At 44.4% G+C, this 21,584-nt stretch overlaps 2 protein-coding genes across 6 annotated transcripts in view; one reads left to right on the top strand and one right to left on the bottom strand.

Annotated features, from left to right (window-relative positions):
- Positions 1–4,029, bottom strand: part of LOC140906191 (tubulin beta-4B chain) — a 61,424-nt gene extending 57,395 nt beyond the window's left edge. Inside the window, exon 1 of the mRNA XM_073329685.2 lies at positions 3,112–4,029. The gene's annotated coding sequence lies outside the window, so the exon portion shown is untranslated. The remainder of the gene's footprint in view (positions 1–3,111) is intronic.
- Positions 3,199–21,584, top strand: part of SETD2 (SET domain containing 2, histone lysine methyltransferase) — a 153,657-nt gene continuing 135,271 nt past the window's right edge. For 3 of the 5 annotated variants that reach the window (XM_078851873.1, XM_078851872.1, XM_073334860.2), the window contains exon 1: positions 3,205–4,200. In XM_078851873.1, the coding sequence (XP_078707999.1) occupies positions 4,162–4,200 (39 nt within the window). In that variant the 5' untranslated portion in view covers positions 3,205–4,161. Of the gene's footprint in view, positions 4,201–21,584 lie in introns of all 5 variants that reach the window. The other 2 variants (XR_013635450.1, XM_073334861.2) reach the window with 2 other exon arrangements.

Here is a 21,584-nt window from a genome sequence, read left to right as displayed (position 1 = left end):
CTAAATAATATTATCATTAGAAAATGCAAATGTACAAGGGAAAGTAGAGCAAGATTAGATTTGAAAAGTTCCTTGTTCTAAGAATTTCAGATGCTAAGGCAGAAGTAAAGATATGTCTATCTTTAATAAATTGTTATTTCTAATATTTTTTATTAATAAAAGTTGAATTGCTTCCTCTGGCTTTCCCAGGGCATCCTATCTTCTCTGAGTCTATCTTTTAGGCCTCAATCCAGTGAGTTGCTCCACATGGGTTCTCTTTACCATTGACTTAAATGCCTTTGACCCCAATCCTGCACAAATTCACACGCATGTTTAACTGTATGAATTATGCCCTAACACTGCCATGAGTTTTGTGTGTGGTGGATCTTCACTGTAATCAACATGCCTGTGTGTGCGCACAGGTCTTCCGTGCAGAACTTGCTGCAGGTAAGGGTGTAAGACTCATTGTAGTGAAGTTAAACGTGTGTAAGTGTTTACAGAATTGGGATCTACACGTGTAAAAAGTAAACGTGTAAATGTTCATGGGATCAGAGCCTTAGGCCACAATCTTACAACTTGTTACATACAGGAGAACCTTTGTACTCATGTGTAGACCCACTGAAGTCAATGCGAGTCCACACAGACACAGCAGTTCACCTGTCCAGAACAAATTGCAGGTTCAGAGCATTGCCCTGTAAACTCATTAGGAGACAACTGTCTTTGTTGATATCTGTACAGTACCGAGAATGATGTTTTACTTAACGATTAATTGATAATGATTATGGCCGTATCCCTTTCATGATGCATTAAGAGGTAATTGTCCCTTGTATTGTAGATCTTTTATATTGACTAAATAGCATTCATTATTTATTGCTGTTTTTAAAGTAATTTTTGAGGAATAAAATTATTTTAATTTGCCTAAGTAGCAGGCTTTATTTTACTGTTGCTGTAAAAAATGAAGGATAAAATCAAAGAAAATTTTCCAGCCCTTTAATTTAGTAAAATTCTAATTATGACATTTTTCAGTTGCATCTCCAAAATTTTGTGTATGATTACCAATCAGCTTTGGGTGTCTATCTTACTTGAGAGACTCCACTTTGCATCTTACGTAATATTTCATCATCCACAAATCTCTGCTGGAGGTTTAAAAAACTGAGTAGCTAATATCCCATTTAACGTTAGCTTGTATACGTGAATACACAATATCTGTTCAGTAACAATAACCCCTTTTCAAAGATTCTCTTGCAAATGCGTCTCAAAATCACATTTCAAGATTAAGGCCCCAGTTCAGCAGTCAGCTCTGTGGGAGCTAGGTCCTTGCACCTACAAACATGCAGATATAATTGCAGAATTGGAGCCTTAATTTTGTAACTTCTTAGGATACTACCAGGTACTTTAGGGTCAAGATTTAATTCTTGATTTTTTTCCCCACAAAAATTAATTAACAGAAATGTTTTTGTTTGGTTCAGACTTCAATGAAAACTGTTTGCCCCCGACCCTGCAAGCTGTTCCACATGCATGGACCTTTGGGCCACCTGAAGTCCCATTGACTTCAGTGGGACTCTGTGCAGGTGCAGAGATCTGCTCACCTGGATCAGCTTGTAGGATCATGGCATGTTTGGATTTAAACCTTATATGGCAGTGTCTATAATATAAACATTGCAGTTGCTGTGCAAGTGCAGGAGAACCAGCAAGCAAAAATGACTAATCTGCTTTTATTATCCAAGCTGAGTGAAATGCAAAGCCTAAACAAACATAAATGGTGAAAAATAAGACCTCGATTCTGCAATAAGCTCAATGGGGCTATGTCAGGGCATGAGAGTCTCCCCATCCATTCATAGCTTCATGGAATTTAAATCCAGATGGGACAATTATGATAACCTAATCTGATCTCCATTTTATACAGACCATAACATTTCACCAAGTGATTCCTTCATCAAGCCCATAACTCCTGGTTGTGCTAGAGCACATCTTTTAGAAAAACATCCAGTCCTGACATGTGGAACTTATTGTGGGATAGGGACCTAATTTAAATTCCTTCTGTTTTAAGACTCAGAGACCAACATGGTTCAATGGTTCATGCCAGAGATCAGGAAATTCTGAATTGTGCTTCTGGCTTTCCCACTAGATTCATGGTTGAAGTGTCCAGCTCAACTAGAAGTTATAGTCTTGAGGCAGGAATTATTGGGTGAAATTCTATAGCCTGTGATACTCAGGATATCAGACAAGATTACAATAATGGTCCCTTCTGGTCTTAGATTCTGACATGACATTGAATCTCTCTGCCTCAACTTCCCTGTTTGTAAAATTAGAATAATACATGCCTCTATGCTGTGCTGAGGATTAATGTTGAACATGATATGCCATGTAAGTACGAAGTATATTTTTATTAATAAGAAGCTAAGATGCTAACATTGGTAAAGAAACATCCTTGATACAAATATTAGAGAGACAAGGTGGGCGAGGTAATATCTTTCATTGGTGCAACTTCTGTTGGTGGGAGACACAAGCTCTCAAGCTTACACAGAGCTCTGAAAGCTGGTCTCTCTCACCACCTTGTCTCGATGATATCCTGGGACCAATATGGCTACAACAAGACTTGACAAAAATATGATTTTTAACCTGAGAGTGTGTCTGCACGGGAGGACTACCATGTCCACTGACTAGTAAGTCAACCCACGAGTGACTTGTTGTATCATAGTCTTAAAATGCACCCGACTACCTTTTCCTGTGAACTGGGGGCAAGCGGTGCAATGGCTACTAGAGAGGAGGGAAATCATGTAGAAGTACCAAAGCTGTGGATGTAGGTAAATAATGTGCTGTAACATGTTAGCAAATGATTATGGCAAAATTCTCAGAAAATCTATCGAAGACAAAAACACAGCCGTTGGGCTGGGGAAATTACTGAATGTTTATATCCATAGAACAGGTACTTTAGGAGGGAGAGGGAAATGCTCCTAGTTCCCAAATGTAAAAAAAAAGAAAAAAAGAAAAGAAGGCTGCAAACTACTCATTCGGGAAGAAAAACCTGATCTTCAATAAAAGCCCCAAACCAACAAAACAGACATGTCTCCTTTAATAGTGAGCTTCCTGCTCCATGTTTGTTTCCACGACATGAAATTGCTTCTTTACCTTGCAGAGAAGGAGCAGCAGCTTGCATTTATGGCAGTTGCTTGCTTTGGGGCCTTGTCGCTGTTTCTCTCGCTCTCTGTATTTTCTGTTACTCTCTTAGTAGGAAGTAGATGAGTTACAGTTTCCGTTTGTGTTTCAGAGCAGGAGGAGGAGGGAGCGAGGAAGAAGCCTCTGAGCTCAGCCACCGCTAAAGAGGAAAAATACAGTATACGGGGGAGGGGAGAGCTATTACAAATATAATCCACTTTCAACTCCCAGAACTACATCATAAGGGGCTGTGAATCCCCCCCCCCTCCCCCCTTCCTCCAGGGCATCGGATCGGACACCTGGAGCAGAAGAGGAGCAGAAAACCGAATCAGCGACGGGGGAGACGCGTTCGTCCACGTCTAAACTCGAGGATTTACAGTTACTGAGGGAAGGAGGTTTCAGCTGGGTTGATCTTTTTCTTTTTCATTTTATTGCTTGGCTGGATTATTTCATTGGAAACGAAGAGTGGCTCCTTTTCGGGGTGGGGCCTGGATCTCGGTGGAGGACCCAGCCCGCCCGCTCTCTCCACCACCCCGGCAAGGCGATCGCTGTTGGAGGGAGAGGATTATTGCTAATTATAAATTGGCGTCTTTCTGCGGCCCCCCCCGCCCCCCAAGCGCGGGATGGAGGGCAGCCCCGTGGCCTGGGCAGCGGCAGGTTCCTGTCCCTGAGCCGAGGGGGCTGATCGCGGTGCATGGGAAGCGTTTCGTGGCCTGAAAGGGGGTGGCCCTGAGACACCCTCCTACCACCAGGAGCTCGCCGCCGCCGCCGGGACGTTCGCTGGTGCCCGCTGGGGTGTCCCCAGCCCCGGGGAGGATGTGAAGGCGGCGGCTGGGGCAGGAGAGCGCGCACCCCCCCACGGAGGTGGTTTGGTGTCTCTGGTGCGTGGGGACCCGGAGGAGCGGAGCGGGGGGGGGGTTTGTCTAACACCCTCCCCTGCCTCCCTCCCGCTCTCTCTCTATGCGGGGCGGGGGCTGCTCGGATCCTCGCTGCTGCCGCCGCTGCTAGAGGGGGAGGCCGAAGATGGGGGATTTCTATGATCCGGAACATCCCACCCCTGAGTAAGTATTGAATTTCCCCACCCCCCCCTCCAGCCTGCTCAAGGGGGGGGCCCCACCCACCTCCCCCTCCAGCCTGCTCAAGGGGGGGCCCCCACCCACCTGAATTGGCCTGCTGCCGGGGGGGGCCCCCACCCACCTGAATTGGCCTGCTCAAGGGGGGGGCGGGGGCTTACGTTCCCCCAGGACAGGCCTGCACATGGGTTACCCGCCGGGCCGGGCCCGCTCGTGGGTTCGCCCCCAGGGGACAGGCCGGCCGGCGGGGGGGGGGGGGGGAGCGGTTTAACCTCCGGCTGGAGGGAGGCAAAATGGTTCCCCGAGCGGGCTGGGGCCCCGCCGCCGGGCTGAGGGGCCGGGCGCGGGAAGGGCGGCGGCGGCGGCGCGGGCAGGTGCGCGCGGGGCGAGATTGGGGCTCGTGGGCCTGTCGGAGCCGGAGGGCGGGCGGGCTAGGCCGCGCATCCCCGGCCTCGAGTGAGAGCCCGGCCCGGGAAAGCAACGGCTGAGGCGGGGAGAGGGGCAGTGTGGGGGCGGGGAGGAGCCCACAGCCAAGGGCAGGCGCTGCCCCCTTCACCCCCCCCCCCCGGGGGTCTGCTTGTGGGGAGGGGGCCAGGGCGGGTCACTCTCCTTGTCAGCCCCCGAGTGTGGGGGGGAGGGGCTGGGGGTCACTCTCCCTGCCCCCCGCCCAGGGGGAGTCTGTTTGTGTGGGGGGGGGTCACTCTCCCTGCCACCCGCCCGGGGGGAGTCTGTGTGTGTGTGTGGGGGGGACACTCTCCCTGCCACCCGCCCGGGGGGAGTCTGTTTGTGTGTGGGGGGGGGGGGACACTCTCCCTGCCACCCGCCCGGGGGGAGTCTGTTTGTGTGTGGGGGGGGGGGGACACTCTCCCTGCCACCCGCCCAGGGGGAGTCTGTTGGGGGGGGGTCACTCTCCCTGCCACCCGCCCAGGGGGAGTCTGTTTGTGTGGGTGGGGGGGGGGTCACTCTCCCTGCCACCCGCCCGGGGGGAGTCTGTTTGTGTGTGGGGGGGGGGGGGGACACTCTCCCTGCCACCCGCCCAGGGGGAGTCTGTTGGGGGGGGGTCACTCTCCCTGCCACCCGCCCAGGGGGAGTCTGTTTGTGTGGGTGGGGGGGGGGTCACTCTCCCTGCCACCCGCCCGGGGGGAGTCTGTTTGTGTGTGTGTGGGGGGGTCACTCTCCCTGCCACCCGCCCAGGGGGAGTCTGTTTGTGTGTGTGTGTGGGGGTCATTCTCCCTGCCACCCGCCCAGGGGGAGTCTGTTTGTGTGTGTGTGGGGGGGGTCACTCTCCCTGCCACCCGCCCAGGGGGAGTCTGTTTGTGTGTGTGTGGGGGGGTCACTCTCCCTGCCACCCACCCAGGGGGAGTCTGTTTGTGTGTGTGGGGGGGGTCACTCTCCCTGCCACCCGCCCAGGGGAGTCTGTTTGGGGGGGGGGTCACTCTCCCTGCCACCCGCCCAGGGGGAGTCTGTTTGGGGGGGGGGGGTCACTCTCCCTGCCACCCGCCCAGGGGGAGTCTGTGTGTGTGTGTGGGGGGGGGTCACTCTCCCTGCCACCCGCCCAGGGGGAGTCTGTTTGTGTGTGTGTGGGGGGGTCACTCTCCCTGCCACCCGCCCAGGGGGAGTCTGTTTGTGTGTGTGTGGGAGGTCACTCTCCCTGCCACCCGCCCGGGGGGAGTCTGTTTGTGTGTGTGTGTGGGGGGGTCACTCTCCCTGCCACCCGCCCAGGGGGAGTCTGTTTGTGTGTGTGTGGGGGGGTCACTCTCCCTGCCCCCCGCCCAGGGGGAGTCTGTTGGGGGGGGGGTCACTCTCCCTGCCCCCCGCCCAGGGGGAGTCTGTTGGGGGGGGGGTCACTCTCCCTGCCCCCCGCCCAGGGGGAGTCTGTTTGTGTGTGGGGGGTCACTCTCCCTGCCCCCCGCCCAGGGGGAGTCTGTTTGTGTGGGGGGGGTCACTCTCCCTGCCCCCCGCCCAGGGGGAGTCTGTTTGTGTGGGGGGGGTCACTCTCCCTGCCCCCCGCCCAGGGGGAGTCTGTTTGTGTGGGGGGGGTCACTCTCCCTGCCACCCGCCCAGGGGGAGTCTGTTTGTGTGGGGGGGGTCACTCTCCCTGCCACCCGCCCAGGGGGAGTCTGTTTGTGTGTGTGTGGGGGGGGTCACTCTCCCTGCCACCCGCCCAGGGGGAGTCTGTTTGTGTGTGGGGGGGGTCACTCTCCCTGCCACCCGCCCAGGGGGAGTCTGTTTGTGTGTGGGGGGGGGTCACTCTCCCTGCCACCCGCCCAGGGGGAGTCTGTTTGGGGGAGGGCTGAGGGTTACTCTACCTGTCATTCCTCCGCCCCTGGGGACTGTGGGGGAGGCAGAGCGGGTCCAACTCCCTGTCAGCCCCTGGGAGTGTATGGTGGTGGTGGGGAATCATTCTCCCTGCCACCCCTCCAGGGGTCTATTTGTGGGGGAGGTCGTTTTCCCTGCCACCCCCCAGGAGTGTATGGGGGAGCAGGCTAGGGGTGGTCATTCTCCCTGCTACTTACAGCTCTCCCAAGGAGGCTCTTTCTCCACTTTTTTGTGTGTGGATAATTAAATGGCTCCTCTCCCTGCCTGCTGCTTTGTGAATCCTCCCCAGTTTCCTTATGGATGGGTAACTGGTTGGGATTCAGGCTCTGACCAGGTAGGTGAACATGGCATTCTCAGGGAAATACTGAAGTTGAACTAAAGTCATACCATGCCCCTGCCCCATTTTCTAGCTGAAGGGAAAAATGGTCAATGAGATACAAGCCTGAGGAGGGGACAGTCTAATGGCTGATGTTTGTTTGTTTTTCTTTCTGCCAGGGATTTTCACCAAAACATACACACACACCAATCAGCATGTCAGGGCTGCTGGTTTCATCGCCTCTTGGAGAAGGTGGTTCAGTAGCTAATAGTGCTTTTCGTCTTCTTCCTCAACAGTCTAACAGTTAGCTACTGGTCCTGAATAATATTTTGTGTTTATAACATGCTTTGCATCCTGAAGGATCCCAGAGTGCTTCATAAAATTTATACATGCAGCATCACTGAAATGCAGTCACCTCTGGGATGGAAGGAGGCAGACAACTGGCACATAGCACTTTTCCAGTGCAATAGTTGGATGGGTGTGAAGGGTAAAAAGGGATATTTTGAACAGTGCAAACATTTTAAGCAACATGCTACAAGATCTCTAATGTTCAAGGAGAGCAGATGGGATTTATGTGTCACCCAAAATGAGGTTTTTGCTGAATGATGCTTACATCTGATGCTTCTAAAATTAGTAAAATGCCAAGGATTTCAGTTTGAATTCAGGTTCAGTTTTACTAAGCCTAGGTCACAGGGTCTCTTATTTCTTCTAGCAAATGATGAATAGGTGTATGTAGAAGTGCTCATTCATTACAAATAATCCTAACTGTTGGTGTAATTTTTGGTATTCCAGGTCATTTCAGTATTAAAATAAGTAGCTCATATTAAACTCATACATGTTAAAAAAAATCTATTTATCATCTTGCATAGTCACCAGTCACTTAGAACAATCTCCAAACATATTATAAACCTGATTTATAAAAATTCATATTGGCTTTATTTAACAACTTTTAGTTACAAATATTTCTTTAATATTTCATCTCAACAGGGGTTTGTTACCTCTTAATAAATTTACTATGGGCTGAGATTTTGAAAAATCTTCAGCAGACAAAAGTTATATGTTAGAGAAGCCTTTTGAAGTGTGGTCATGTAAAGAATGCATAGAGAAGCTGTCTTCCCAATCACCCTCCTGTGTACTAGGTCCTGGAACCTTGCTCTTATACATCTGATCATTGTTTCCCACTCCATTAAAGCAAGTGTTATATCTTATTCAGGCACTTGTGCTTCTGTAAAGCAAAAGGTTTATAAAGTAGATTTGTCATGGCATCTTCTTTAGAGGCAGGAATGCTTTGTCTTTAATAACCTCCTTCTCCTTTCTCAAAGGTCACATTTTTAAAAATGCAGTGCATAGCATGTTCCAGGAGCCCGTTGAGTATTTTCAAAGCACAGTTGGCTGTCCTGTTGGAAGACACAGGTTAAAAACAAACCATGATAGCTGCAGGGTATTTTATGCTGCTGTAGAAGATGGCTTCCTCCAAATATGGTACTCCTCCAGGGTACAAACTATCAGCATACAGCAGACTTATCACTGGCAGATTTCTTACACTGTTGCTCTAGAATTTCTGTTCTTCCCCCTTTGACTGGGAGATTAAATGAAATACTTGTTACTTATCCCTGTAGCTAATGCAATTAATGACCTGTCTGAACATTGTTGGATTTCTTGTACTGTTTAGGTTTAGTTGCTGTGAAAAGAAAGAGGAGATACATTTTCATATTTTGAAAAAGCAGGATTTGTAACTTTTAATGTCTGAACTGTATACATAAACAGTGGTGTTTTGGAGAGTGACAGTAATGGCTAGGTGACTTGAACACTTAACTGGAGACCAATAAATCAATAGACTTGTACCTAGTGCAGTGCTTTTTCTTAATGGGACTATTGCTGAGTGACTTTGGCAATAGATATATTAGACTGAAGGGTGCTGTTTAATCACATGGTTGGATGTTATATTTGTAAGTGCCAAGATATTGTACTTGGGTGTACAGTGATGATGCCACTGACTTGAGTTTTCTTGTAAGGAATTAAAGTCCATTTACATTTTCACTTGCTTATGTTTTATGGTACATGTTCCTCTCAACAATAAAACTTAAAATTTTTGTGAAATTCACAGTATAATAAATCCAATTCATGTTGCCTTTGTGTGAAATAGAACTTGCAGTATATCTAGATAACTAGTCTTTCCTAATTTTTGTGTCTAGATTCAATGTCACATTCATTGTAAATCTGTCTGGTTTCCTCCTGTAAATTTGCGTAGTGTTGACTTTGATTTAGCAGTGATATTTGACCAATGAGTTATTTTTGTTTATTTTGAACTTGGATAGGCTGAAGTGGGAGGGAAATGTGATCTGTATGTGCGTAAAGTTACTAGTGAGTGTATAGGGCTGCTAGTGGTGCAATTAAATGCTGGAAAGACTATTTTCTTAGAGAAGAAATTCAGTTTATTTTTCAGTTCAGATTATGTATGTATTAAAATACCCAGTGAATTGAACATGCAAAAACATCTTAAATGTGCTAGATTAAAGCTCACACTTTTGAGGCACTAAATATTTGCTCAATGTGAGACAAATTCAGAGAAAATTTTTGTAGCTTACTTTAGATATTTGTAAACCATTTATTACACCCAGAAACTAGAATACACCACCAAGAATTGGCTGCAACAAAAAAGCAGTATGAATTAACACATTTGAATGGTATAAGGCTGAAATCTGCACTTGTTTCTTGTTTTGCTCTCTGCTGCAGGTTATAGCTTGGCTGTATCTTCTTCAACTTTACTGCCAAAGGCCTCTGACCTAGATGGGTGACACTGCCCATCCACGCATAAAGGTCTGCTTTATGGATCACCCTACAGCAGAACTTCCCAAACTTTTTTTTGCCGCACCCCCCCTTTGGAGATTCATGTTCCACACATGCCCCCCTTAACATAGGGGTAAGAGGGGAATCTGGATGGTGCAGAGTTTGGAGCCCATGGAGGGAATCCCCAAATGACCAGCGCGAACAGGGTGGAGGCTCGTGCACCCTGTTTGAATCCTAGCTGCCGAGAGCAGTTACTCATGTGCACGCAGCAGTTCCACCCTCTCTGTGCATGCGCACACCAGATGTGAGGTTTTTATTGTGGGGCCAGGACATGTCTGCAATGCCATGGTTATGTTGATTCCGAGTGCAGCCACAAGGGCTAGCGGGGTGAGCGTTTGAGAGTGGAGGAAGGTTTGGGTTCTTGGGAGGTTGTGTGGTTCTTGAGAAGCTGACTGGAAGTAGAATGGCAGCACAGCACTGGGTGTGCTAGGTAATGGTTCATTTTTAACCAGTCAGGTCCCTGCATCCCCCTGATAACCTCAGTGCACCCCTCAGGAGGGTCATGCCCCACAGTTTACAAACCAGTGCCCTTCAGGATCAGGGCCTAAAACTATGGTATTCAAAATTATTGATAGATTTTAAAAATATTTTAAGGAAATGCTTAGTTTAAAATTTGAGCTTTATAGTAGTTGCCATGACTTTATTATTTTTCAAAACTTGTTGCTATTATAAAGACTCCTGGGCAATTTAGTACTGTTTGTGGGTAGTGTCACTTTGGGATTTGATTACTTTTTTCTTGTTGGCAGCTGGATTCTATTTTCTTTTCCCCAAGGGAAAATTATCTGTAGCTTAGTACCCTCAACACAAGGTAGACGCTCCTGGCAAACACATTGTAGGTGGATATAGTTAAATCAGAAAGGTAGTTCCCTCAATTATATTGTTAAAATGCATCAGGGAGACACTAATGCAACTGAAAAAGACTTATTTTACAGCTGCTTCTACCTTTGATCACACTCTCTTATTAGAGAGACTAATGGTCTCCCAGGGCATGAAACTGAAGGAGGAAACTTGGCTGTTGTGGCATGTGAATTTTTTTAACTACATTCTTGATATTACTGCACTGTGTCACTTGCTTCTCTAAGAAAGAACAATTTTAAAGAAAAAAATGACATGTAATTATGTGATGCATGTACAACTTAGATTTTGAACCTAATATCCATAAAAACAGATAATTTGTAGTCTGCAGGTGCAAGTTTGTATAAATCTTTTTATTAAAACATCTCAATGTTGTTCAATAAATAAATTGAAACCAGGCAGAAAACTGTCAGTGCCCTAGATTTCTGCTTACACCACTTATAACTGGAGTGCTGTGTATGATTTTAAGTCCTTTTTTATTCTCTCAGGCAAGTCAGTCTTAAAGAATGAAAGCATCTGAGGTGTATATTTTCAAATGTATGTAGCATTTCTGTTAAATTATACAATTCATGTACCCATTGTTTTCTATATGCAGAATCTGTAAATATGCAGACTGTAATTTTAGGACAACTATTCTGTTTTACAAAATCTCGAAACATAATTTTCTACAGGCACAAATTGTATTAGGCAAGACTACTTTGGTACATCTTTCCTATTTTTCTTATTTTCAAGATTTTTTTTCTCTACAGGAAGGGATACACAATGAATAATAATAGACTTGAACTGCCCCCTTTGTCCCCTAAATGCTTGCTATAAATTCAGTGCAGTTCTCTTGTGCTCCTGAAATGTACACTGTGAATCTTGTCATTGCATTGATAACTGGACTGCATTTGGGTCACTAATCATACCAGTTGAAGGATTAATGAGCAGTCAGTTGAATCCAGTACATTTGTTTCCATTTTGAATGTAAATACTTACAGCCAAAACTTTCACACTTGGATGCCCAAAGTTAGGCACCTCTATCTATATTTAAACATGTTAAGAAGTGGCCTAACTTTCACTGAACACCATTTCAGTTCCAGCTGAAGTTAATGAAAGCTGCAGATGTTTGGCATGTCTGAAAATCAAGCCACCTCTATTTTGGTCCCTGAATATGGATTTTAGGTGCTTTAGCTTTAGGCAACCAAGTTTGAAAATTATGCCTATGTGTCTGTGAGGAGAACAGTACTTGCATAGTGTCTGACCCTTCAGTTACTTACTTTATGGTGTAGTGCTTGCTTCAATGGGAGTACTCACAGCAGTTGTCTGCACCTAATTGTAAATGTTTTCAAGATCAGCCCCATAATTTAAATTAGATATAATTGTCCCACCCAGTTTGAACATATTTTGAGGTAATATAGAACAGAACAGTGCACAGTACCCAATTGTGGAAAAATAGCTTACTGACTTGTTCATATAAGCAGGTTAAGTTATTTGAATAATTCATTAATTATCTGTGGACTGTTCATGTGGTAATTATATGGTAAGTTCTCAACTAGAGCTGTACTTTATGAAATCATCCTGTATAGCTTAAATTCTACAGGTGTTACTGTTCTCTAACTGGAAACACTGTTCTGGATTTTATAAAAATTGATCCTATTCTCTGGACTTTGGTAGAGAGCTAGTTGAGTGGAATTACATGAGGCGATTTGCTGATCACTTTGCACTTATAATAGGGCAATAAGCTTATGGTGTATAAAATGGTACTGTATAACTTACGTTCTGTCATGCTCTAACCTCATTTTTGCTTTTCCAACTTCGTGTTCTCCAACAGTTAATTTTCTTTTTTTGAAAAATAAAAAGTCTATTAACAAATCAGTGCTGGACTTTTCTTTCCTGCATTAAGAATTCTCTTCCCATTTCTTTTCTTGGGTATCGAACTATGAGCTCCCTCCCTTTTTTGGCATATGGAGGGGCATTTCTTGCCCTGCGCTTTCTCCCCTCCATTGCTTGTCCTATTTCTCTTCTTGTTTCTTATATAGCTTCCACCTTAGTCATTTCCCCTGTGTCACTCACTCTTCCTCTTCCATCTGCTTATGTCTCAAGAAACATGGCAAATCTACCCTGCCCATGCTGCATACAGTGTTTTGAAGGGACACAGTCAACTTGAAATTAAGTTAACTGCAAGAGTATAAATTACACTATGTTTCAGATACATCATCTACCACCGAGTTCCTATGCCAATTTCTGTAGTTTTACAATTTTCCCTCTGTTTTTATAAGGCTCTTTGAAAGGATCTTTTATACCAGAACCAGAAAACAAAAAGGAAAACAGAGTGTACACAAAATGCTGTCAAATGCGCAAAGTAAACAAACTAGGAATGGAGAAATACTTTTCCCTCTAACTTCCAGTGATAGTAATTCTAGGTGTGTGGTGACAATAGACAGAAGTGATCTAGGTTGGTAGTGTACCTGTGACATGGGATAGTTCTAGAAAGAGGAAGGAAGGGAATGGAAGAAACAGGTGAAGTGGCATCTGGAGAGTACTTGCATAATTAGGTGTTCAGTTTGATCGTTGTTTTCTTAAAGTGGGAGTCCTCTAAATGTAGCAGCTTTTGAGCACTTCAAAATAGTTATTTTGAATACTGAATAGTGTTTAATATTTGCAGTGACTTGTGTATTTGCATTGATATTGTAACTGCTCCATGCTAAATGGCTCGACCAAGTCAGTAACGCTTTTTTCTTTTTAACTACTGTAAATGTTATGGATGGATGAAAAATAACAAAAGCAGGAGTTAAGGTTGCTAGTATATCCTAGCTGTTGCTAGGTATTATAGCACGTACAATATGTTTTCAGGCCTCTGATTAGCTGGACAAGCCATTATGAGACAGATACTAAAATCTGAAGCAGGTAAAAAAGCCTTTTTCTGCCAGGCTTTATCATCATGTGAAGTCCTGTCCCATTGCGGACAGAAACAGTTAGCATCGTATTTTAATTCTTTAATATTAAATACTTTCTAGTTTTATAGGTCTAACATGTCAGTAACAAGTTAGACTTCAAAAGTATAGACGGTAGAACTCTTAAGTAGCCTTAAATATATATGTATTGATATATATACTTATATGTATGTGTTTCTATAAGATATACATGTAGTACCCTAACTAGTAACGAAAAGTGCTGCCCCTGCAACAGGGATGAGCTCAGAGTGCAATAAGAAATTTAAGTGTAATTTCCTGAGTCGTATGGTTGTATGTGTAAACTTAACACTGCATTAGAAATAGGTTGTTTGCATTTGGTTATGCCTAATTTAAAAATAAAAAACGGATCCTGGTTGCACTTGTGGAATTGTGCAACTTCTGTTTGATCAGCTTCATAGGTATTAAAGTTGACTAGTCTGTTAGTTACTGACTGATACTCGGTATCTACTGGGTACACTAGACAGTTACGCAGCTGGTTCCTATAATTCCATAGGCATTACTTTTCCTATGCATGGTCAAGCCCATTTTTAATTGTTTGTATCTTGTTAATTTCCAGTGTATGCTAATGGGACCTAGTATTCCTCGTTGAGAACTAATCACCTGTGACACGTAAAGTCTAGTTCAATTACCTGAGCTATTTGTTTTTTTAAAAAAGTTTGGAGTAGAAGAATCACCTTTTCCCATCTAGATTACTTGTAAATATCTAATGGATTTTTCTGTTTTTCCCCAAAAATGTCACATTTGAGAATAAACCGGCAAGGTTTTGCAGTTGAAAAGGAGAAATTGGCAATTCTTAGTGGAAATAGTGTTAGTCAGACATGCCAAACCCGTGGAAAAAAATGCAGATATTAGGCTTGTTTTTGGATTAATTGGTTTGAGTTGCTTGTTGGCTATTTTTTGGCTTGTAGCTTGTTGCTTCTTCTTTTTTTTGATCGGCTCCCAGCAAGTAGGGGCAAGGGGGAAGAAAGGGGGGAGAGACTCGGGTACACAGCTGGCCCACCACAGTCCCAGACTGCACACCAGGGGGATCTAGACACACAGAATGTTGGGGTTCTTAGGGATTAGTTTGTTTTGGCCTTGTTTTGAAATGGGATTAACTTGATGTTTGGCTTACTGTGAAAGTCAGGGTGCTTATTTACCGTGTGAAAGTTGGCAACTCTGGTTACAGTGAAAGTAGTGAAGCACTTGCACTTGTAATTATCATACCTCCTTTCATAGCAGTGCTGATACCTTGCAGAATATTCTGAAGACCAGTGTTTAGAAACCTACATAGCCTATTTTCATTTTCACTTCCTTTATTATTTGTTACATTTGCATAAAAACAGGATATGTTAAGTTTCTGCTGCTACTGTAGTTTGCCCACCTGAAATCAGCTTCTGTTGATTGTTGCCACAGCAACCAACTATGATGTTGGGAACTGTACCTGTCTGAGGGCAATAATACACTTCATATGTTTGCCCAGTGTGTTTAACTTTTTTCAGTAACTTGGTTCTCCCTCCTCCTGCAGTGGTTGGGCTTTACCAAGTAATTTATTTCAGACAGTCCAATTGTTTAAAAAGTAATGCCTGGAGTTTAGATTATTTTAAAATTGGTAGCCCCTTGTGTTGGAGGGGAGGGAAGAATGACTTTCAAGATGCGTGCCGTTGCTCGCTGAACCCAGTTGGCAAATTTTGTAATATAAGCGTAAACTTTATTTATCACATAAGAAACTACAATGTAAAACAAGGATTTTGGATTCTCTACTGAAGCAGTGACCTGGATAAAAATCTGGCTGGGGGGGTACTTAGTTCATAAATGGCAGCAAAGGAATAAGTGATGTCCCTCAGGGCTCTGTATAGTGGCTAATCTCAATTTTTATCTGTAGAACCAAAAACACGTCTCTGAACTTGCAGATGCCTACATTGGATCTGTCATAAGTACTGTGGAGGTACAGATTTGCAGGTGGATCTGAGAAGTTAAGTGGCAAAGGCAGCCTTCTTATAAAATATAAGCACCAGCATTTGATGAGGTGTAGTAGATGGGTTTGTATATATGTAAAATAATTTATATGGCAATCTGTGGAACTCTTGGTACTGAAAAATACAATTAAAACATTCTAAAAGTGAATGCTCTTAATTTTAAGTTTGACATGGAAAAATCTTGGAATATATATATATGAAAAGTGTGTGCTGGTTGGACGGCCGAGGAAATGATTGGCTGAGTCTTTAGTTCTTTCCATTTTGGGAGGACATAATGGGAACAAGGGCTTAGTTATCAACTTTAATGATAAACGTGTGTCTAATACCTTTACAACAGATAGTGTAAGTTTACACCTTGATATGTCAGTTCTTTGTCTGTTTTGAACATCTTTGGTTCCTGACCATTTTTTACAGTTTGATAGCATTTGTTTTGTCATGTAGTTTTATGGTAATGATGAACATAGAAACTTTCTACCTTTTATTACAGACTAAGTAATGCATGTGTAATGCTGACAGACCCCGGTCATCAGCGGGCGGGATCGAACCTGGGACTTCTGAAGCTTAGTATATGACCCTCTACTGCATGAACCAAAAGCCACATGGCTCTTAGCTAATGCTGTAGCAAACTTGTTAATCTCTAGAATGGTCTAGGTGCTACTGGAGGGGAACAGAGCACCGCATCAAGCAGGTGTAGGTTACTCATGCAAACTATAAAGTAAACGTCTTGGGGGAAGGGGTGGAGGGAATTATGACAGGTGGAAGTGATATATATGGCTATAATTTCCTGGCCTAACAGACTGTTTTTTTTCATGGTACAAGGTGGGTGAGGTAATATGTTTTATTGGACCAGCTTCTGTTGGTAAAAGAGGCAAGCTTTTGAGCTATGCAGAGCTCTTCTTCAGCTCCATGATTTTTCATGGTTAGACAGCTTGATTGCCTTTAACTATGAATCTTATTTCTTGCCTGTCACTTAAAATGTTTCCTAGACGGCCAATTTTGACCCCTAAATATCTTTAATGTGTTAAGCATGGATGGGGGGAGGGATAGCTCAGTGGTTTGAGCATTGGCCTGCTAAACCCAGGGTTGTGAGTTCAATCCTTGAGGGGGCCATTTAGGGATTTGTGGCATAAATTGGGGATTGGTCCTGCTTTGAGCAGGGGGTTGGACTAGATGACCTCCTGAGGTCCCTTCCAATCCTGAGATTCTATGATTCTGTGAGTGGACTTTGCTTTCACTGGCTGACGGAGAGCCTTCAGAACAGTGAAGAAGCATCGTGAAAGGAGACTAAACATCTTGGCTCAATCCGGAGGGATACTTGTCCAGCCCTCAGAGGAGGTTGCAAATGTATATAATAGAACCTTTCTACTAGAAGGAGCCCTGCAGGGAGGACCCAATTGTTTTCTTCACAACAGAGGAAAACAAATTGCAGGTGACACATCAGAGTTGCACATTATTATTAGGCTTGTCTAGTCGATGCCTTTGTTTGAGATTTGTTAAATTTCATGGCCAGAACCATTTTTTCCCTTGCATAACTATAAAAATGCTCTCTGAAGCCATTAGTGCCAAAGAGTTTAAAAATATTGCCATTGATGATTCTGTGTTTCAAAGGCCAGCTTGAAAAGGGTCGGCTTTTACAGGGAGGGTGTTGCTATGTATATTCACCCATCAAATTTGCAGTCTAAATCCTAACTGTTTATGGAACTCAGGAAATCTGAAAGATCCTGCCCATAAATGTTCAGCTTGAATCTGGTTTTGAACCTTTTAACAAAGTTACTTTAAATCTAAGACTAGTCTTATTTCTTAGTTTATGTTAAGAGCATTAACATGACTTTTCTTCAAGTGACACAGACAAGTCTAGTTTTCCTTCCAGTTAGCAAAAAGTCTGTCTACACACAGAAAACATTCCTTGACATGGTAGTGGCCAAACTTTGTTACAGCATGTTCTAGCTAGCTGCTATTGCTGTGTCCTTACTATTTTTCAGAGAACTTCCCATCATTTCATTGGACATCTCCACTGGTAACAGTGATGAGGGAGCCTTTGTGTCAAATAGCTGCTATGGTTTTCATAGAATCATAGAATCATAGAATATCAGGGTTGGAAGGGACCCCAGAAGGTCATCTAGTCCAACCCCCTGCTCAAAGCAGGACCAATTCCCAGTTAAATCATCCCAGCCAGGGCTTTGTCAAGCCTGACCTTAAAAACCTCTAAGGAAGGAGATTCTACCACCTCCCTAGGTAACGCATTCCAGTGTTTCACCACCCTCTTAGTGAAAAAGTTTTTCCTAATATCCAATCTAAACCTCCCCCACTGCAACTTGAGACCATTACTCCTCGTTCTATCATCTGCTACCATTGAGAACAGTCTAGAGCCATCCTCTTTGGAACCCCCTTTCAGGTAGTTGAAAGCAGCTATAAAATCCCCCCTCATTCTTCTCTTCTGCAGGCTAAACAATCCCAGCTCCCTCAGCCTCTCCTCATAACTCATGTGTTCCAGTCCCCTAATCATTTTTGTTGCCCTTCGCTGGACTCTCTCCAATTTATCCACATCCTTCTTGAAGTGTGGGGCCCAAAACTGGACACAGTACTCCAGATGAGGCCTCACCAATGTCCAATAGAGGGGAACGATCACGTCCCTCGATCTGCTCGCTATGCCCCTACTTATACATCCCAAAATGCCATTGGCCTTCTTGGCAACAAGGGCACACTGCTGACTCATATCCAGCTTCTCGTCCACTGTCACCCCTAGGTCCTTTTCCGCAGAACTGCTGCCTAGCCATTCGGTCCCTAGTCTGTAGCTGTGCATTGGGTTCTTCCGTCCTAAGTGCAGGACCCTGCACTTATCCTTATTGAACCTCATCAGATTCCTTTTGGCCCAATCTTCCAATTGGTCTAGGTCCTTCTGTATCCTATCCCTCCCCTCCAGCGTATCTACCACTCCTCCCAGTTTAGTATCATCCGCAAATTTGCTGAGAGTGCAATCCACACCATCCTCCAGATCATTTATGAAGATATTGAATAAAACCGGCCCCAGGACCGACCCTTGGGGCACTCCACTTGATACCGGCTGCCAACTAGACATGGAGCCATTGATCACTACCCGTTGAGCCCGACAATTTAGCCAGCTTTCTACCCACCTTATGGTGCATTCATCCAGCCCATACTTCCTTAACTTGCTGACAAGAATACTATGGGAGACCGTGTCAAAAGCTTTGCTAAAGTCAAGAAACAATACATCCACTGCTTTCCCTTCATCCACAGAACCAGTAATCTCATCATAAAAGGCGATTAGATTAGTCAGGCATGACCTTCCCTTGGTGAATCCATGCTGGCTGTTCCTGATCACTTTCCTCTCATGCAAGTGCTTCAGGATTGATTCTTTGAGGACCTGCTCCATGATTTTTCCAGGGACTGAGGTGAGGCTGACTGGCCTGTAGTTCCCAGGATCTTCCTTCTTCCCTTTTTTAAAGATTGGCACTACATTAGCCTTTTTCCAGTCATCCGGGACTTCCCCGGTTCGCCACGAGTTTTCAAAGATAATGGCCAGTGGCTCTGCAATCACAGCCGCCAATTCCTTCAGCACTCTCGGATGCAACTCGTCCGGCCCCATGGACTTGTGCACGTCCAGCTTTTCTAAATAGTCCCTAACCGCCTCTATCTCCACAGAGGGCTGGCCATCTCTTCCGCATTTTGTGATGCCCAGCGCAGCAGTCTGGGAGCTGACCTTGTTAGTGAAAACAGAGGCAAAAAAAGCATTGAGTACATTAGCTTTTTCCACATCCTCTGTCACTAGGTTGCCTCCCTCATTCAGTAAGGGGCCCACACATTCCTTGGCTTTCTTCTTGTTGCCAACATACCTGAAGAAACCCTTCTTGTTACTCTTGACATCTCTGGCTAGCTGCAGCTCCAGGTGCGATTTGGCCCTCCTGATAACATTCCTACATGCCCGAGCAATATTTTTATACTCTTCCCTGGTCATATGTCCAACCTTCCACTTCTTGTAAGCTTCTTTTTTATGTTTAAGATCCGCTAGGATTTCACCATTAAGCCAAGTTGGTCGCCTGCCATATTTACTATTCTTTCGACTCATCGGGATGGTTTGTCCCTGTAACCTCAACAGGGATTCCTTGAAATACAGCCAGCTCTCCTGGACTCCTTTCCCCTTCAAGTTAGTCCCCCAGGGGATCCTGGCCATCCGTTCCCTGAGGGAGTCGAAGTCTGCTTTCCTGAAGTCCAGGGTCCGTATCCTGCTGCTTACCTTTGTTCCCTGCGTCAGGATCCTGAACTCAACCAACTCATGGTCACTGCCTCCCAGATTCCCATCCACTTTTGCTTCCCCCACTAATTCTACCCGGTTTGTGAGCAGCAGGTCAAGAAAAGCACCCCCCCTAGTTGGCTCCTCTAGCACTTGCGCCAGGAAATTGTCCCCTACGCTTTCCAAAAACTTCCTGGATTGTCTATGCACCGCTGTATTGCTCTCCCAGCAGATATCAGGAAAATTAAAGTCACCCATGAGAATCAGGGCATGCGATCTAGTAGCTTCCGTGAGCTGCCGGAAGAAAGCCTCATCCACCTCATCCCCCTGGTCCGGTGGTCTATAGCAGACTCCCACCACTACATCACTCTTGTTGCACACACTTCTAAACTTAATCCAGAGACACTCAGGTTTTTCTGCAGTTTCGTACCGGAGCTCTGAGCAGTCATACTGCTCCCTTACATACAGTGCTACTCCCCCACCTTTTCTGCCCTGCCTGTCCTTCCTGAACAGTTTATAACCATCCATGACAGTACTCCAGTCATATGAGTTATCCCACCAAGTCTCTGTTATTCCGATCACGTCATAGTTCCTTGACATCACCAGGACCTCCAGGACCTTTAACCACTGTGTCTTGTGGTACATTGTCTGCTGTTGCTCCCATCATTGCAAGCAGGGAATATTTTAGAAAAATGCTAATATAGTTAGGTCCAAACAGAGTTATCACAGGTTATGAAACCAGATGGAGGTACAGCCCTGGTTTAGAGCCTGCTTCTTAAAGATTGTTTACTGGTATTGATCTTGTTTCATTGTATTGAGAGCATTTTTTTTAAACCTGGTTATAACACAATTTCGCTCAGTCCACACTAGTAGACCAAACTTTTAGTATAACCGGTTTCAATTATTACAGTGTGTAAACTCTGCTTATACCGTATGGTTCACTGTTCTTTTTGCTCTGTGTAGAAGGGCGGGGAAAGAAGCATGTTTCTTTAGCACTTTTTGCCTCCATACCAAGAAGTGGTATCAACACATTGCCCATGTAACTGTTTACATCAAGCTTTGGTGATTACATGAAACTGTCAGGGTGAGTTTTGTAATGGAAGACGCTATGAGCAAAAAGCCAGTTGGTGGCAGCTCAAACACTTAGATAAAACACTGGAGCAGTTTACAAATAGCTGCCGTTTGTTCATTAGTGAAATTGAAGGGGAAAACACCATACAACTAGCAGTGTAAGTCCTCACAAGAGTGTTTTGGAGAAGTTCTCTGCGTATCCATATATGGAAAGTAATCTTTAGTTTGCATAATCATTGTCCTTTGTAGTATAATGTTTTGTTTTCCTTTTAAGATTGTGTTACTTCCTCTGGGTAAGTGTCAGTTTTGTGGCCATGAGGATTTTTCTTTGTATCTTTTCTGCTCTCACAGGTTTGCGTCTGTTATAAATAAGATTTTCATATAGTGTCATGATTTTGGGAAAGCCATTCTGCCCGAGGGTAACTTTATTTTTTTATTTTTAAAATGAATCAGAAGACAAAGTAGAGCTTACATTATAAAAAGTATGTACCAACCCCTTCCTTATGGTATTTCAAGCGATTGTTTGTACAAACAGGAGATTAAATGAACTTTCAAAAATCTTTTCAAATTGAAAAGCTGAAATGGTTTTCATTTTAAAAAAAGGACATAAAAGGACACTTAAGATTCTTTCCAAGATCAACATTTGACTTAATTTTTGTCTTTAGCTGTCTTTTCAAAATTCAGGTAATTCTTCATGGCCTTATTTTTAATTCTCTTGTACTATATATGCTCAACAACAACAAAAAGCTCAGTATTCAGAATTAATCCTCTAGCAATAAACAGGGTGTACCCAGT

This window comes from Lepidochelys kempii, chromosome 2 (genome assembly GCF_965140285.1).
Source record: "Lepidochelys kempii isolate rLepKem1 chromosome 2, rLepKem1.hap1, whole genome shotgun sequence".
Classification (NCBI taxonomy): domain Eukaryota; kingdom Metazoa; phylum Chordata; order Testudines; family Cheloniidae; genus Lepidochelys; species Lepidochelys kempii.
The sequence above is the reverse complement of the archived record's forward strand: the minus strand, read 5'-3'. Positions and strand labels throughout refer to the sequence as shown.